Genomic DNA, 20,203 nt, shown 5'->3' on the forward strand with positions numbered 1-20,203 from the left:
TAAACTAAAATTTGATTTTATTTGATGCTCTTAATCTATCACAAAATCAATCCTTTAACAATTTTGACTCCATTTTCCACATTTGTTTTTTCCCAACTATTGGAAATAACTTATTCTTCGCTGATTTATCTTACTTTCTTTATCCTCGTGTCTCTTGTACACATAGGATATTCATCTTTTTTTTTTTTTTTTTACGTAACCTTAGTAGCAAAATCGGTTGGCCCAACGTTGGTAAAATGATGGCGTTGCGACATATCATTCTCCCAACGTTCGGCCAACCCAAACCCAAACGATATTGAGAATGTTGGGCCTTCGTTCACCCAACCAAATCCCACCAGTCTCCCTACGTTAGCTCGGCGAAACCTCGATGTTGGATGATGGTTCACCGTCCAAATGTTGACATTTATCCAGCTAAATCTAGCACAATTCCCTGACTTCCCCAACATGTCATCGCGGCGGCTGGGGCAGAATAGTGATGCATTTGGTTTGGCACGTTTGACTTTTTATATGGTATTCCTGAGATATTCCAATTATTTCATAGTTAATCTTGAAATATTCGATTAATTTTTAGTTATACTTCGACCGTGGACGAAAAGAAGAAAAAAACAAACAGCAGTGTATGACGCAAAACCCCAGTTACCCGGTTGGCGAGCAGGCATGCTTCCAACTTTTTTTTTAACTACTGATTACTACTTTTTACTTAATTTTACTTTTTTTACTTATTTTTTTTCAGTAACCTAGAATGACAAGGACACGAACACAGAAATATCGAGGACAGTTAAAATTTCAAAGGAGATCCGACCGAGAATCGAACCCGGGATCCCTTACACCAAAGGCGCAGTTCTAGCCACTAGACCAGCGGGGAGGGCAACTCGGCCATAATCACACACTTTACAAGTGTTGGATATTTGACAGTTGTTGTGTGTTGTAAATCTTCTTTTAAAAAAAGCTTACTATAGGCTACACTAATATAGGAAAATGATTCAATACACACAACACGAACTCATCTTTAGTTTACGTAATTGGAACACAACAATATGGCGGTGAACAACTGCACATGAGCAGTGACGCACACTACCCAGCATCAAGTATGATTGAGTTAGCGACCATTAGCCAACGATAAAACAAAGTGGCCGAGTGGTGGGAAAAGTGCTTTTCATAGAGGAGGTTCTCCGACATTTAGTTAACGCTAAAGTAAAGTTTCTTCGTTGGGAAAACAGTCAGTTCCAGTATCGTTGCGTGAAAGTCGGAAGAATAGTTGGTTTCACAACCATACATTTAACCAACGTTGGGGCAAGGGAAGTTTTCCCGCTATAGGCTCATCACCATCACCACCGTTTTGACCGAATCTCACTCATTTCCCAACGGTGAGCCAACCAACCTTGCTACTAAGGATGGTCTTACGTCGGTCCTTTTCTTCACACTATTTCCATTTAGAGCTCTGATATTCAAGGTTCTAATCCTTACACCGATTCTTTTGTTTTTCGCCTCTCTCGTCTTCTGGCGCAACTTCTTTAACCGAACCTGTTCATGATTCGGTAACCCTTGATCACTTATCGCAGTTCTCGGGCAATCTTCTCCACCCTGAATCTTTGTTTTACGGTTCTTTGTCTCCCACAATAATTTTGGTAGGTTTTTACGACCTGATGCCAGTCCTGACGCTAATCTTTACCATTTACTCGTGTTTGGGACCGAGGGACCCTTGGATTAGATTGTCCTTGAAGTAATTATAGGATGGAAAAAGAGAGGTACAGTTCATGAATAATATTAGACCAATCCTTATGTGGAATCGAATAGGTATTACTGTCATTTTCCTCCATTCGTGGTGAGTGATTGTTTTGATTACCGACTATGGAAAGTGACACTGAAATTCAATATGCAGTTTATTTCAAATTCCATATTTTTGATATTTTGAATTATTTTCATATCTTACGTACCGAGAGGGTAAATGTTGGCTAATATTAAAATTTCAAGATGATTGAGATTGAAGTTTAATCCTTTTCTATTCGTCTCAGGCATTTTCCCGAGTCTCCTCTTAATTTTGCAATTTGGATGGGATTCAACGTACCAGGAATGTTACTGAATACACTATTAGCATGGATATGGTTGCAAATTTTATATACAGGGCTATTCAGGTAGGTCGGAAGAGTTTTAAGTATTTACCTAGTTTCTAATTCTGAATGTCCATTGTCTAGTTATCTTAATAGTGACATATCTTTGAGTTAAATTAAATGACTCTTAACAGGACTAAGGTCTTTCACAAGTATGTCCTGGTATTTTAGGGAATACCAAACCAACAAAGCAATACACTTACAAAAACATTAATTCATTTCTTTAATTTTATGTCATACGTGAAATCGAGATTACAGTGTTAGAATATTGTATCAACAACTGTTTCCTACGATTTCAATACGTGAAAGTTGGTTATTTTGAAAACTCTTATTAAAGTAGTATCCTACACAGAGGAACATATGAGTATCATGAAAAGTAAAGCTCGAAAACCTTTTAAAAGGGCTCCAAAATTCATTTACTGTGTTCATACTAACCACCCTCACGATTATTGTGTACATCCTTATATAACTAGTTATATTATAAATACTGTCACAATGTTTGGAGTGGCGCTGTATCATCCAGAGTGGCACAGTGCTGCCATCTGTGTATAAAGCGGAAGATGCATGTAGTGTGTGTTTAACTGTTCATGGCATACGTTGATATTGTACTGAGTTCTGATGGAGTGGGGCGATTATGAAAATCGTGTAGCAGTAATTGCGTTACACAAGGTCGGGAAGACAGCAGGTGAGATTTTCGACCTCCTGAAACCCCTACAAATCAGCAAGAGATTAGTGTATCGCGACATACAGCGATACACCGAGGCTGGAACGGCAGCTGACCGCGCAAGGAGTGGAAGACCACGAACGGTACGAACCCCGCAGATCCAGAAAGCAGTCGCAGCAAGAATTAAAAGAAATCCTGTTCGAACACAAAGTGTGATGTCTGCTGAGATGAACATCAGCAGAAATTCAATGTCTCGTATGCTCAGGACTAACCTACATCTACGGGCGTATAAGAGGCGAACTGGTCACTTTCTAACCCAAACATTAATGTTGCAGCGGGTCCTTAAATCAAAGAGACGGTTGCGACGTTAGGCCAACAATCTGCACAGAAAGATTCTGTTCACTGACAAAAAGGTGTTCACAATTGAGCAGGCCTACAACGCCCAAAATGACAGTGTGTATGCCACGTCATCTACTGCAGCTGCCGAGGCAGCTGCAAGGGTTCAAAGGGTACATCATTCTGCCTCAGTGATGGTTTGGTGGTGAGTGAGCTACTCAGGCACAATCCAGTTGCATTTTTGTGAACAAGGTGTTAAAACATCTGCCAAGGTATACCAGTACACAGTGCTTACACCTATAGTGAACCCACTGTCTGTAACAATGTTCCCTGGAGAAAGGTGGACTTTCCAGCAGGATTCCGCTCCAGGTCACAGCGAAGACAACCCAGGATTGGCTGGCACGGAACATCCCCGACTTTATTTCTACCACTGATTGGCCTTCTAGCAGCCCGGACCTTAACCCGTTGGACTACAAACTTTGGGCAGTCCTTCAGGCAAAGGTCTGCCATAAACGGTATCCATCTGTCGACAGTCTGAAACAATCCTTGACCCGAGCAGAGAACAATTTTCCCATGGACGTGGTGCGTAATGCTATTGACCGGTGGCCGGACAGACTTCGTGTCTGCATCAAGGCCGAGGGGGACATTTCGAAAAATGATTCGTGAATCAAGTGTACAACATATCAATGTAAAACATGATCAAAATAAATTGCCTTGGTGTTAATACTCTGTGTTATTCACATTCCAACTTGTGACTGTATTTTAAGAGCGAGGTCAGGAGGAATGGGAGCCTTTTATTAAACTGAATCAAAATAAGTTAACTAGATGAGCCCACAATTATAGCTATATGAGTAGTTTTTCAGTTGAAATGTCAATGTGTTTAATGATTTCATCAATCAGCTAGGGAAATGTGTGACGTCATTGTTCGTCATGCATACTGTTTTCTGTTTACATGGCCCATGCGAACTCCTGTAGATTGTCGCTGAAATTATATTCCTTGTTCTGTCTGCAGAGTATTTTACACTTGAGCAATCTTGTTTTCATTTTATAATTTAATACTGTTATTTTTGAAGTAAAAAGAAAAAACTCTTATATTTGCAACAAGTTTTGCAAGTAGATTTCAATTTAAGATGTAAACTACAAATGTGAGCATTGAGTTAATCTCCAATTTATAGAATTTTAGAATTCTTTCTTTTTCAACATAAAATACAAGAAGTTGTGAAAAGAATTGTGACTATTACAAAGAACTTAAGGAACAACAAATAAGATGAACTTTTAATATTATAAATATGTTGTTGTTAAGTTCATTTTAATAGTCACATTTCTTTTGACAACTTGTTTCTATGACCGTATTTAATCCTTAAATTTTATTTTATGTGTTATTAAACATCTCGCAGAGCCTCTAGGTGTCTTTTAAATCTTTTATTTATTTATTTATTTATTGAAATATTGGGTAAAATTACCATTTTAGTGTATCTAGTACTTTTGTGGCTTCCATTATAATGTACATTAATTAAATATTTAGAAGATATTTTATCTTTTCCTTGGCTGGCTCATGACACATAAGCCCTCTTTACTGAAGATGTTGGGCAGAATTAAACCAATTCAAACATATTCATAAGCGACCTAAGGAACGAACCGAACAATAGCAAAAACAAAAGGCCTTTTGTTTTTAAACCAAGTAGTATCCGAATATTTTTTTTAATCTGGCTTTGAAAAGCCCGTCTTTAAAAAGAAAACTTCATAAGTTTGCTCAAACTTCACAAAAGTTTTCAGAAGGTTAAATTTGAGGTACTATTTTGGATATGTTCATTAAATAAATCATTAAATTCACTCACAATTAATTTCAGAAGTACTGAGTAGTTTATTTTGATCAGAGCAGTTTGTTGCTTCCAAAACTTGTGTTGTAATATTCTTGTGAGTCTTGAAATATTTTCAGGATAATGTTGTGGGGTTCACAAACACCCAGACGCCCACTACTATCCTTCATCAGCAGAATCCCATCGTTAAAGATCCACAATTGTAAAGTGTTGGATAATTAGCTATAAGAGAAAATCCATTAATGAGCTATTCAGCTATAAATATACATCTCGAAAATCAAAGAAACCGGTTTCGTTCAAATTCATGTTTAGTTATTAATAATGGCAAAGCCTTACCTGATATTTCACAATTGCTCGTAATACCTGCAAATATAATTTTACAGGAACAAAAGATCAGAGAAAATAACACTAATTGAAAATACAGAGTGATTCTTTTAAAACTCACGTATTTCATTTGGGTATAGAATCTCTAATGTCCGATTTTCATTCGGTTTGTGGCAAATGATCAAGTAAGGATGGGAGATTTATGGGACTATGTTTACTGGTTTAAATTCATCCGGAATAATATCGGCCACGCCTCAAGAAAAACAGCAAATATTCATCAGTGTACCTTGCAATTGGAATGAGGTTTTGGATTTTTAAAGCGAAATTGCAGAATACAAATTAAATATTAGCAGTAACACCCAAAAATCCCATGTTGAATAACTACAGCCGATTTCTTACGACAAACAACGGAGAGATATCTTGGGCGACCTAAGGAGTCTATAAATGACATTTTCCACAAGAGCTGCCTATAGGGTCCGATGCTTCCCTGTCTTACTCAGAAGCGATCCTGTTTCTTCTAATTTATTCTCTAGCGACCATAGGTATATTATGTTACTATCTGGAGCAGAACGTGAGACAAATTTGTTTCTAATGACCTTCGCGAAGCAACAACAGATTCCGTTTACCAAACACTTTTAACGATAAACTTAAGTTGCTCCAAAGAGTACGTTATTCTCACTGTGTCCTGATCATACTCAGAGAGTAGCACAGAATTGTACAGCGCAATTCCTAATACAACATCCCAGTTTCCTATTTCTTATTTTTATTGATCTTGGCAAGGTTTCCATGTACGAAGAAAATCAAATCTTCACACCGCACCGCACTTGATTCCAATTGTAAGGTACACTGGCGAATATTTGCGGTTTTTCTTGAGGCTAGCCGATATTAGCCCGGATGAATTTAAAACAGTAAACATGGTCCCATAAATCTCCCATTCTTCCTTGATCATTTGCCACGAACCACATGAAAATCGGACTTATATTAGAAATTCTAGAGCCAAATGAAATCCGTGAGTTTTAAAAAAAACACCCTGTATAACAGCGTGTCAAGTAAAATATAAGAAATAAGTATTTAAAAACATAAGATTTTAACTACACTAATTAGGTTAGTATGGTCAAATGTACAGTTTCCATTAATTATATATATTCAGTCGTTACATGACTTATACAGAAGGCTGTTTCAGCCTTATGGTAGTGAAGTACAGACCCGTGCCCTAGGGCGTAAAACCCCATTTCCACCAGCGATCATGTTCGATATGAGAGCCTCGGTGGTGAACGATTGCACGACATCGTAGTTTCCACTGAAGGAGACCTCTATTGAGCACTGCCTGATTGAATTTCGCCCACTCCTCCTTGCACACTTTCCAAAGGCCACCAAGTGTGGTCGGACGATGCTTTTATTGATGTTCCGTTTGAGGAGGCCGAAAGCACAGAAGTCCATAGGGGATGCATCTGGTGACTTGACGGGGATGTTTCGAAATGGCATAGCGTTCACACCTATCTCCTGTTCCATACGTGTAATGTAGGCCACCGTTCGTTTGGCAGTATGGCTGCTGGCCTTGTCCTGGTGGATGAACACTCTGTCAGTGTCATTGCCATACAAAGCCGGGGCATGTTGGCGATAAATGGGTTCCAGTACATGCTCGATATAATACGCTGCATTCACCTTGACATTTGATGACACCCGGTGTATCGGAAGCTTTCCTTTTGCACAGAAACCCGTCACTACCATAAATTCCTTTGGAAAACTCTCCTTGTAAGAGCGCCTACTTTGCATTATCGGTTCCATCACTGCGGCGGTAGTAAATTGCACGCATCTGCTGGGATCCTGTCACACATGTTTCATCTAAGGTGATCACATAACGCCATTTGTCACCTGCCAGGTACCCTTCATACAGCCTTTTGCATGCCACCTGCCGTTCTCCGATGTGCGTTGGCTTCAGAACAATGGACCTGCCGCTTGTGTGCACTTCTGAGTCCCAAATTGTCGCATATGATTCGATGTACAGTTGCAGTTGACCGTCCAACACGCCTCGCTATGTCACGTTGGGTGGGTGGATTCTCCTGGGTCACAAACCGGCGGACATTGGCAATGACGTCTTTACTGCGTTGTGGAGCCGGTTGCTTCTTTTGCCCCTTTTGACGACGCATGGCAATGGTTTGCTCTGCGTTTGCATTGCGATGGATGGCTGCATTAATTCCCTTATCAGACTCTGTGAAACCTTTCTTCTTGCACTGTGTTCTTATTCGGCTATACCTGTCCCAAAAACGGTCGATTTTCGGCGGCATTCTGCTCACATACGTCTCTCCTTTGCACGACTTATGCACAAGTGTCTGGCTACTCCGTACTGCGTGCGTCACGTTGCTGACGCGAAACTAGCGCCTCTGGTGGCAAATGCAAAGTGCTACCATAAGGATAAAACAGCCTTCTGTACAGTATTCATATATTAGATTGCTTTAATAAGTTGTGGAACTAATTTTGATTGTGCCATCTCTATATCAATTCATCCTTCCGTTTGCAATATCACTCTTATTGAAAACGCTTTTTTAGTAAACTACGTGTTAACACTTTCTTCACGTGCTTCCTAAGATATGCATACATTTTGAGTGCTTGGATAAAACATAATATATATTTTGTTATCATCTAATTTTGTTACTTATGCATAAGTGCACTTTAATTTAGTATTCAAAAGTATGCAGGAAACCTTCGTTAAGATGGATCTTGCAGAAATAGGAATACAAAGTGGAAATTGGATCCAGTTGGCTAAGAACAGAAGTCAGTGGCGAGCTTTCCTGAACGCGGCATTTGCACCTCCGGGTTTCATAGCCCATAGAGTGAGTGAGTTATATATTTTAGTCTCAGAAAGAAGCAAAAATCTGAAACTATTGAGGGAGGCATTAATTTACAAATTAGGAAAATAATTTATGAAGCTTTTTTTTCTTTTATTATTTTACAGAAAATCCTGTACATTTTTCACGTACTATGTTCTTTCCTTCTATATGGTGGACTAATTTCATTATGTTGATCATGTGTAATAATACCTAGGTAGAAAAATTGAACAGATTCTACGCTTGCGATGCCAAATTCACAATGCATTGCGAGCAGAACACAGAAAAAACCACATTTCATTTTCGTTATACATTCCAAACCATAGCATACCGGGCCATGTTTCATTTCCCTTCACCCGCTGACGTAGCATTTGCTGAATGTGTGTAGGTCATTGATTTTATGAACCTTCGTTCTATTTTGCGTATCCTGCTTCTTGTTTCATATGTCAAGGCTACTAACATCTGAAAATAATCCTATGAAATCTCCATTATTTTCTGTCGCAGCACGAGGTCTTACTTTGCAGAGTCAATAAGTATATTACAATGGAAAGCTACACTCTTTGGGCTACACATAAACATTTTTTAAAGTACAAATCGTACATGTTCGTGAGTTGGATGCGGGCCACCATTTGCCCATCACTGTTTTAGACCGTTCAAGGATGTTTGTTTTAAATGAAGTTTTTCCTGTTTAATCTTGTAGTTCAAGTAAAGGCAAACGCCAAATTACCAACTTAAATTCGGCTGAAGGAAGTTTTTAGTCAGGTAAGTCTTTAAACATAAAATAACATAGAACTCAAACAGAAATAGAGGTTCTTTCTTTTTCGATAGACGAAAGGGTGACCAAGCGAAGGAGCTACAGATGGCAGCAGCTGTGAGGAAACTCTTAACAAAGACATATAATGATCTGGGACCAATGAGCTTTCAAGAGTCTATGACATTGGCTTTATTTGTGATACTGGTTCTCCTCTGGTTTTTCCGCGATCCACAGTTTATTCCTGGATGGGCTTCTCTTTATCCTGCTGGGTGAGTGAGTTGCAATAAACAAGTGTAAATAATAACAATCTCCTTCCTTCTTTTTAAAATAGGATCGTGTTAGGTTTTCTGAAAACATTCTAATGGTTTTATTACAAAATCTAATAGGATGACTGTCCCATTTCATAAAATTTATATTGTTTCTGTTGCTATGACGCAAGTTTTGTAAACATATAACATAATACTATTTTGTCTTAAGTAAAGATTCAGGTAGAGAATAGTGTTTAAGCCTTACTAGGGATTGTTGACACATTATTCTGAAAAATCTAAGTTGTTTATGAAGTTTGGTCTCAGGCTCTTCAAAACAAAGTCCAGAAATCATGCTTACCAGTTTTGGTGAACTTCCGCTTGTTGAACCGCTGGACATCATCTCGACGTCGGTAAATTTGGCCCAAATTTCTTTAAATCTTGAATGTTTATGTTCTGGAGTGGAACAGATATAATATGACTAAATTTGTAACTGCCTTGTGAGGGATCTCCGCGTGTTTTGTATTTGGACTCTCAGTGTCCACTTCGTAGACTTTGTATTAAGTAAACAATTTATAATATGTATAACAATACATAGATGTGGCACTGCTTATGCCAAACGAAATCTTTCCTCCTATTTAACACATCTGTTCTGTTCATCTTAAACGCTCTTATAACATGTTATATGCTGGCTTTACTAAGATTACTGTAAATAAAAATAAATATCCCCGCCTGAATGCCTTCTTGTTAGTCTCCTTTGCTGAAAGACCATTTTAGTGGTCGTGATTTGGTGGTTGCAAGTTTTACAGCAACATTACTTCCAGAAAGAGATGACATGTGGATCTTACCTTTCCAAAGCAGCGTCCGACTTGACCACTATTAGTTATTTAATACAAGATTAACAAAAGTTCACTAACATCTGCTTGTACGTTTCTCTTCATTTTAACCTATAATTGGTGAACTTTTCATTTCTTGTCTAAGTTCCTCAAACTTCTCAGAGTAAAGTGAAAAGAGAATATACAGTGAGGGCGCTAGAACAGAATTAAATCATATTTATGAAAAATGGCTGTAGTAACTTTTGAAAATAATTAATAATCTTGAGAAAATCCTAGTTATTTGTTAATACGGCAACGAATAATCTTACGGCCTGTAGTAAGCTTGAATTTGAGGCTGAACTAACGTATAAAAGTCACGAATCGTTTCCAGAACAGTGGTACACCATTCTTGATTGTATTGTATTGTATTGTATTTTTTTCGTCCTTTTTTCATATATTTAGCACTGTATTGCAATGCATATGAAGTGGACACGTCATTTATATATAAACACAAAAGCAAAAAGAACAATAATAATAAAAATTACACACACTAGGTTAATAATTAAACATTACACCTTACATCTTATCCATTACATTTTGCATGATATTATTAAAAATAAACTAAGAGTAATTATTACTTGCAGTGTATGTAGAAATCCTTGAACATATAGCAAATGCTAAAAATAAGCAACGACACTGGTTACTGTAGATAATGTTTTTTTTTTTTCTGTTAGCAATTCATGTATTCCTCTATCGAGTAAAAGCAGTGTTTTAGTAAATATTTCTGTAGTTCTTTTTTAAATTTAGCGACAGAATTTTGAGTGTATATATCTTTGGGAAGTTTATTGTTTAGCATGATACCCGCGTATTTACACCCTTTTTCATATAATACGGTTCTGTGTTCTACAATGGAAAAGTTTTGTTTGTTTCTTGTATCATGATCATGTTTTTCTTCTACCTGTGTAAGGACACTCTCTAGGCGTCTCTTAACAAATATCAGTAGATTTAAAATGTACAAACAAGGTACTGGGAGTATACGAAATTTTTTAAATATTGGTTTGCAGTGATCTTTTGGTTTAGCAGCCGCCATCATTCTTATTATTCGTTTCTGTATTGTAAAAATTACCTTGGCTTTGTGTGTATTTCCCCAAAATATAATGCCATATGTTAAATTTGACTGGAATAATCCAAAGTAAATCGTTTTTAAAGTAGACTCTTTTAAAACATTTTTGAGTACTTTAATTGCGAAATAAATTTGATTTAATTTTTTACCAAGTTTAATTATTTGTACATCCCAGGAGAGATTTTTATCTATCCAGATTCCTGAGAACTTAGTGGAGTTCACATAGTCTATTCCGTTATTTTCAATTGAAATATTAACAGGCTGCGTATGTTTGTTGCGGATATGATGAAAATTGATTGCTTGTGTCTTTTCAATGTTTAATTTAAGCTTATTTTCTTTAATCCACTGAGATAGTTTATGAAGGATTTCATTTGCATTACCTTCAACATCCTCATTTGTGTTCCCTTTTACTATGATATTAGCATCGTCTGCATAAAGGGATAGTTCTGCTGGAGCAATATTACATGGTAGATCGTTAATGTATATCAAAAATAATAATGGACCTAATACGGATCCCTGTGGCACTCCACATGATATTTCTTGTTTTCCTGATATGTAGTATGTAGTTTGGTTTGTATCTTTGTTACTGTATGTAATTTCTACTACTTGCTGCCGATTTTCCAGATACGATTTAAACCATTTGGACGCAATGCATCTTATTCCATAATCTTGGAGCTTTGAAAGAAGATTCTATGTGACGCTAAGTCAAATGCTTTGGAAAGATCAAGGAAAACACCTATACATTTCTCCTTACTATCTAAACTTTTATGTACAATTTCTACAAAATTATATATTGCTGTTTCTGTTGATTTCCCTTTTAGGAAGCCATGTTGCTCGTGTGTTATTAGATCATGTTTAAGTAAAAAGGACGATAGCCGGATACTCATTATGGTTTCTAAAATTTTTGAAAAAGTTGAGAAAAGTGAAATAGGCCTATAATTTTCAAGCTCTGATTTGTCGCCTTTTTTATAAATTGGTTTTACTTTTGCAATTTTTAATATACTAGGGAATTCTCCACTTAAGAACGTCATATTTATGAGGAAACACAGGGAGTCAGCAATATATTTAATGCTTTCCTTTACAATACTTGGCGGTATACCATCTACGCCAGCTGACCATTTACTTTTCATCTTCTTCACCACTTTTATTATTTCTGCATTTGTAACTGGATGCAGATAGATTGTTGCAAGTTTTTGAGAATATTTTCGTGGGCATTGCTAGCTCACTATTGTACGTTTTTGATAAGTTGTAATAATTATTAAATAGGTCAGCTATTGTACGAGGATCTTTAATTACGTTGCCGTTTTTAATTACCTCTAAATTAGTCATCATTACGAGTGTTTACACTTAACTCGCTTTGCACTAGTTTCCACAACGCCTTCGACTTATTATCGGATTTTTTAATGATTTTGTCATTGTGTAACTGTTTTGCTGCTTTCAGAACTCCTTTATATATGTTATTATATCTTTTGTAATATGTCTCTGTATATGGTGATAGATTTCCTTGTGTTTTAGCCTTGTTAAGAAGTCTCATTTTTTTTACTTGCTATTCTGATCCCTTGTGTTACCCAGGGTTTTGATTGTTTTCTCGAAGTTACACATTTTACAACAGGGAATGCTAGATTGAAATAGAATGTTATGGTGTCAATGAAGTAACTGAAAGCTTCATTGACCTGGTTATACAAGTAAAGCTCGTTCCAATTTTCTTCCCTGAGGAGGTGATTAAAATATTGTATATTTTCATCATTAAATTTTCTTTTGTACGTTACATTACTTGTTCTTGTCTTACAAAAACTTTTATTGGGAGTTACATGTATATCGAGTACTTGGGCAAGGTGGTCTGAAAAACCACCGTTGAAGACGTCTACTGTGTTGTAGTTAAGATGTTTGCTCACTATGAACTGGTCAATTGCACTTTTGGAGCATTTTGTGATTCGTGTGGGAACTTTAACAACTGCCTCCATATTAAATGAATCTAGAAGAAGTTCCACCTCGTGTTTTATCGGCTGTAAAAAATCTATGTTGATATCCCTAACAATTACGACAGTCTTCTTGATTTTTATAAAATAATTTAGTATGGTGTCCATCTTATTTATAAAGATTTCTATATCACTGTCAGGAGTTCTGTATACACATACAATTACAAAGTTATAATCTACAATTTCTAATGCACAACTTTCAAAGTGTTTTTCTACATTTAAATATTTAAACCTAGTACATTCTCTCGTTTTTAGGTCCATTTTTGCATATATACAAGCCCCTCCTCTATATCTATTATGTCTGCAGTATTGTGCTCTTAGCTCAAATTGAGGAATGCCTAGGTATTCTAAGCAGCCTGATTGTAACCAGTGCTCTGTTATACAAATTAAATGTACTCCTAACAGTCTGTCCAAAAGTAGTTCTTCTAACATGCTCTTTTTATGAAACGTAAATCCTTGTACATTTTGATGAAAAATGACTATATTATTGCTATTATATTTGTAACCTAAGTTGTCAGACTGTATACTTTGATAACATGTCTGCACTCCAACAGTATCACTCTTACTAGACCGTAGATTTAATTTATTGTCAATTAGACGTTTATCAAAACTGGAATTTTCTTTACGGATGTCTTTGTTTTGGGTTGATGATCCTACCATAAAAAATAATCCAGACGATGTGTTGGAGGCTTTCTTTGTCTTTTTGATTTCCTATGTATATTGTCCTGATGTGATGTAATTTCTTGAGGAGAAACAATGTCATTTGAAGCACCCCTATTTGCAATATTCGATTCTACACTGATATCTTCTTCGTTAGATAGTATGGCATAATTTTGTCTTCCATTTACTACTCCAGAACAGATCGTTTCGTCGATTGACTTTTGCGAAAACTTACTGTTACATGACCTAGCCGGTGTGCTAATGCTTGTTTTCCTGTTTGTACTTACAATATTGCTAGCTTTTGGTTCATCTTCTACACTATTACTCGCTAAACAAAGACTGTTGTGATTTGTTGGAACTTTCCATGTTGCTGGAATAGCATGGCATATTTTCTTCTTGTTCTGGATATACTTTGCCAGTAGCTGGCTTACCTGTTTCTTACCTATCTTATGCAGCCAGATTAACCAGCAATGGTTGAGAAGCAAATCTGCAACGGATTCACTTTTCTAAAACTTACCATAGATGTTCAGTAATAAGTTTGGGGATTGAATAGACCACAGAATATGCAAAATTTATCCTGATGTTCCTCCAACCACGCCTGACATGTAATTTAAGACTATGTAGTTGTTAGAGATGGTCAGTAATTTCTTTGAATGGTAACTGAAGTTGCATGAAATCACGATACACATCAGCATATGTTCAATGGTAGAAAGTAGTCAGTCCTGAGCACATGTTTCTTAGAGTCTCTGCTAGAATGAACCTGATCACTGAAAGTGGCTCATCGAATCAGATTCTCTCTTCCAATTATACGCGATTCAGCCTATGTTCATTATCTTCACGCTACCACGTTGGCGGTGGTGAATAAACAGTTCTAAAATTGTAACCTCCAGCTTGGATGTCGAGCTTGTGGAGCTCCAGATGCTGAGTGAATCCTCCAGACAGTTGTTCCATTAGCTCTACAGTTGTTTGTTACAATCCTCTTTTAATGTTCTGCGGTACTCTCCAACATGGCTTTGGTTCCCATCCACCATTCATCTGTTCTGATAATGTCTTCCCATGAGTTATGTATCCCTTCAGCACCTTGGATACTTTTGCTCCCCATACATCTAATACAATGGCAGCCTTAAGTGCAGTTCCTAAGATTCAGTGTGTTAATACATATCAACCAACCAGATTCTACTTTAAATTATGAATCACACCTATAAACCCTAAGGTTCATAGTGTAAAGTTTGTAGTTGGTCCTTAAAGTAAAACTTTAACTTTTTTTTACATTTCCCAAATTTAAAAGATGATCCTACGTTCACTTCCAAAATTTAAGAAGTTTACACTATGATACCTTAGTCCTATTGAGGTGAATGGAGCCCTGTACTCACTCATATAAACATATTAGGCAATCAAATAGCATACATTAGGTCCAAACCTTTCCGTGATAATACATATGAATTACATTTATTTTTGGTAATTGTTACCCATAAAGAAGACAACCAGGACCAATTTAATTTATAAAATTAGATATTCAAGTTCTAGAGAACATTTACTAATATTTATTTTCTCAGAATTCTCAATTTAAAGGAGTGGGTCAATGTACACTTCCCGAAATTTAAGAGGAATGTATCAATGTATTCATGTCGTACGAAAGAGAATAAACTCCTTTACTAAATTATATAACCACAAAATGTAGTAACGCATCGTCAAAGAGAATATAATAGGTAAAATCTCCAAATTTTGAATTCTTGATATTTTTTTTTTTTATCCATAAAAGAGGGTAAACAGGATCAATCAAGCTTATAAAAGTATATATTCAAGTTCTAGAAACAAATTTAGCAAATTTTATTTTTTGACACTTCCCAAATTTAAAGGATGGTCATATGTACCCCTCCCAAATTTTGAGAAAGGAGCATCAGTGTACCAGGTTCTATAAAATGAATCGAGCCCCTATATTCAATCATAACTATATCAAAGAGCATAATTAAAGTGAGAAACCTTCGAAATTTACATTTTTTCCCTAATGAAAGGGAATGAGATGGACCAAACAAACTTAAGAGATACATTCTTTGGTCCTATACTGCCATACCAAACTTTGTTTTTAGCAATTTCCAAAATTTAAGGTGATAGTTAGTCCTAAAGTACCCTTGCCAAAATTTAAAAAGGTAACTAGAATTTAAAATTTCTATCTACCCCTAAATCATCGACTCTGAGCCAGGAACTCTGGTTTTGAAGCAGAGACCACCAAAACTTTGTGCTGACGAAGTGTTCAAAAAACAATAGGTACTAACTATTATGATCCCTATTTGATCATGGGTTAATTCTCGCTGTCCACTCATTTCAATTACAAGCGCTTGCATGAGGTTTCTCTGACCGTTCTTTTCTTCAGTCGCCACGCGTACTGCATTTGTGACGTCTGAGCCGATCTACTGATCATTTGAAGGATGTCAGGCTATTAATTGCAATGCAGTGTACAACAGGTCTGCTTAAATTAAAACTGTATATTGAGAGGAACGCATACGAAGCTTACTATAATTAAAGCTAGTAATCCAACCACTGGCGTCTCTGGCATGTGAAATTTAAGGGGGAGGGGCATCCAAGAAAGTGATTTTAGTCATACTAACTAGCCCAATCTCTTTATCATCTTCGATTCCATTTGTTACCTTTCTGCTTACCTTCACGGACCCTCTGAGGTATATCAAGAACTGTTATAATAGTTTCACAGCCTGAATATTATATTCCAAATAAATATAATTTTTATTATTTATATGTTATTCTGGCGTTAGTAAATAAATTAAATTGGGATAAAATATTGAATATTTTGTACTTCAAAATATTGAGGGGACGTGTCCCTCACGTCCTCCCCTTCGCCAGAGACACCCATGAATCGAACTGAACACTGCTAAAGGCAATTTAAATTAACTTTTGTATTCGATTATAGATAAGTTTCGTTAAAATCTTTCAAAAATAATATCTGGTAATTTTAGCACGTTTTTACAGACACACAGATTAAAAGTGTTAACGAATGCTTTTATTGTTTGTTTCTTTTTCACTTTACTTGCATTTTAAATTCTCAGTCAACATCTCTAAGTTGTAAGAGAAAAGAAGCTGTGACGTTATGAGAAGGTACTAACTGGATGAATTTCTTTTGTACAGGATAACTGCCCCAAAGGATGCCTCTACAGCAATATTGATGGTCTCTCTACTTTTCTTTATTCCTGCCAACCTCGATTTCTTAAACTTCGAAAGAACTGGTACGTACACCACAAGACTCTTTATCATGAATAACATAAAGTTTGTGTACAGTACAGGGTGTATCAAAAGTCCGAACCCATATGATAACTAGATCATGAAGAAGGTTGTCGGAAGAAGAATTTCAATCTAAAATGATGCGATTTGGGCTGCGCATTGCTAAAGTGCCGTGTGTTAATCAACGTTACCAATTCAGTAAGCTATTCCATTGGGCCCTCAGTACACCATTACCAGTGTGAAAAACGCGGCTTGTGCGATTGCAAAAATCCTACCATTTTACATTTAAAATAATTTATTTCCAACAACTTCCATTTTCTTCGTATGTTTACTAATAACTGAGTTGGCATCAGTGGCGTATTTAGGGGGGGGCTTCCGGGCTTAAGCCCCCCCCCGAAATCTTACTTACTATAGTAAAGTATATGAAATGTCTTGCAGAATTTTCACATTTTCAGGCAAAGCCCTCCCCGAAAGTTAGCAAAGCCCCCCCCGAAAGAAAATCGTAAATACGCCACTGGTTGGCATATTGCCACGAACTTTCGATACACCCGGTATATTAGAATATTTTATATTCAAAATAGAAGTCTCTCCGAAGCATGCTATTGATTTCGTGAAAATCGAAAAGATTTGTATTTGAGATGTATTTAAGAATCTCTGTATGCATTTACGGATCTGACCGAGAGTTTTAATACACAAAAAAAAGAAAAAAAGAAAAAGAAAAGAAAGAAGGAAGGAAAGAAAAAGAAGAAAGTAATAGCAGGTGATAGTGATTCCAATAGTACCCCGGACATGTTATTCAAAAACTCTCTCGAATAACACTTATCATCCCGGGCGGTAGATAGGGGTATATATAGATCCTGATGATATGGTATCCAACAATGTCCGTAGATTTTGATGTAACTGGACGATGGTCGTTGCTGTCTGGGTATGCACACGTGTTTGATAGGGCTTATGTGCAGAACTTATGTAACCCAGAGTTAAATGTGCATGTAAATACAACATGTATTGGTTTTACTTGCCGTATCAAGACGTGCGTTATTCTGCTACAAGATGGGGTCCCACAGAGCTTCTACATAATATTAGAAGACAAGAATGACGTCACGAACAACGCACAGATCATATTCCCCTGCAGGGCCGGCGCGAGGGGGGGTCGAGCCGTGCCACCGCCCGGGGCGGCAAGTCTGATGGGCGGCAAAATTTGAAAAAAGAAAAGAATACAGGGGCGGCAAAATTTGAGAAAGAAAACAATAAAAGGGCGGCATGTGAAAGAACCGCCCAGGGCGGCAAAACTTCTACCGCCGGCCCTGTTCCCCTGAATGGAGGCGAGGCAGTGTAGCTCACAAATCAGAATGTCAGGTGTTGGTCCTGCAAGAGAGTGTGAGGGCCCGCTGGATTTGCCTGCTCACGTCTGATTGCGCGTCTACGAAACACATGCGACCGTCACTGTGCGAACCAAATTACTGCCAACTGTGAATACCACCGTCCTCTATTCTCATCTCTCAAATAGCCTAGCTGTTGAAGTCCCCACTAAAGCATAATCATTAATTAATTCTCTTAGTCTTTCTCCACGCCACAAAAGACTTCTCAGCGATGAGTAGGTGTCAGAAGTAGTCTTACAAAAAACACACAGAAACCTAGATCTATGTTGAACAATAGTTTGGTTTAGTGTTCATATCCTCACATAGGGGACTACCGTAACTGATTGCGCTAGCAATTGCCGGCCTATTTGTTAGAATGTCCCGAACAATACTTCTGTTCAGATGTGTCGTAATGACACTAGAAGGCTCCATCTCCCATCGTGTACACTATTGACTCGTCAAGAGCGGTAATGCTAGAGAGCGACCATAGGCTTTCTGCAACCCAGCCACCTGGCCACATTCGAACTCGATTAATTGAACAATAGGCGTTCGCTGGCATCGTCTTGGCTTACAAATACAAGCTGTGATCCACACACAACTGCATGCACTCATCGTGTTGTCCGATAACATTTAAACTAGTAGTAGCATCCACTTTACAAACATTGCCATAAACTTGTCCTTTATGTTCGTTGGTGTACAGGGACCTTGAAACTTCCAGCATTCTGTGGTATGAATTTGTTCGAACGGCACAGTCTGTATGAAATGTTTTTAAATGTGCTTCCACCTCTCTCTCATATATTCCGAAAATTTGTGTATAAATTTCATTTTCGTGTTCCATAGAAATGGTAAAGCCTAGGAAAGTGAAAGTTGATATAAACAAAGGTCCGAAGTTCTGTGAAATACTAAAGGAAGGAAGGAAGGAAGGAAGGTTGGGGAATCAAGGATTAATGAGTTACAGGGTCAAAGGTCAAAATGTTTTTTTTTTTTCTTTCTTTCTTTTGCTTGTGGGATTTTAATGTTCAATTCTGATATGATATAAAACTTTTGCAAATATCCACACAAATTGGTTTATTTGTATAGCTTCTTATATGGTAATGAGAAATGGTTAACTGTAATCTTTGATCTCTATCAAGTCAACCTTGACTTTTGTTGCGACAGTACTCATTGCAGCAACTTCTCTTAATAATTCAATTCAGCCAAAGAAAGTGTCATTCAAGATACACTTAAACTACCGACCCAAGAATAGTCTAAATCGAACAATTAAGTCACCAATGTCAAGAAGTTAAAGGTCACGAAGCTTAGGTGCCCTATTTCAGATACTTGACTGATAGAGCAATAAATTCTGTGAGAAGATTAGATTTAAAAATAATAACTTCGGTAGTTGAACACTGTGACTCTTGGCCTCTTCCAAGGTTATCTGTGACATTTGTTTGAGCAACAGAAAATTCAACAGCTAACTGCACAGATAATTTGAGTTATGTGTAATCCAACGTACAGATAAAGGACTTATCTAGTGTTTAGTATAAGCCTAAGAATATCGCAAATCTCAAGAGGTCAAATGTCATGAAACTAAATGTCCTATTTCAAGTAATGAAATAAGGCAGATCCCAGTTCTCTCTGGAAAAGAACGCAAACTAGAGCTCGATTAGCCCAGGTAAAGATTTTGAGAGTATCGTAGCGATTATCCCGGAAAGAACGTAGCTTCGGATCCTTCAATGGGTGCGAAACAAATGAAGGTGGGTGTTTTCCCATCGTACGATGGACAGATACCGTGACGAACTCTGCCATTACCGAGACGCTAAACTTAACAAAAGATCAAAATTCAAATGAAGCATGAGATGCAATAATCAGTTTCATAAAGTTATATTGTTACAGAAGTATTAAATTATATCTGAATATAACGAAGTAATATGAAATAAAGTAAAACGAATATGGAAGAAACATCCGAAGTT

General features: G+C 37.1%; 1 protein-coding gene across 2 annotated transcripts in view; it reads left to right on the plus strand.

Annotated features, from left to right (window-relative positions):
- Positions 1-20,203, plus strand: part of LOC145662226 (solute carrier family 13 member 2-like) — a 112,747-nt gene that overhangs the window by 62,789 nt on the left and 29,755 nt on the right. For both annotated transcript variants that reach the window (XM_081727568.1, XM_081727567.1), the window contains exons 6-8: positions 2,016-2,135; positions 8,912-9,106; positions 16,801-16,898. In XM_081727568.1, coding sequence (XP_081583694.1) covers positions 2,016-2,135; positions 8,912-9,106; positions 16,801-16,898 — 413 coding nt within the window. The remainder of the gene's footprint in view (positions 1-2,015; positions 2,136-8,911; positions 9,107-16,800; positions 16,899-20,203) is intronic.

This window comes from Thermobia domestica, chromosome 10, assembly GCF_964235325.1.
Source record: "Thermobia domestica chromosome 10, izTheDome1.hap1.1, whole genome shotgun sequence".
NCBI lineage: Eukaryota > Metazoa > Arthropoda > Insecta > Zygentoma > Lepismatidae > Thermobia > Thermobia domestica.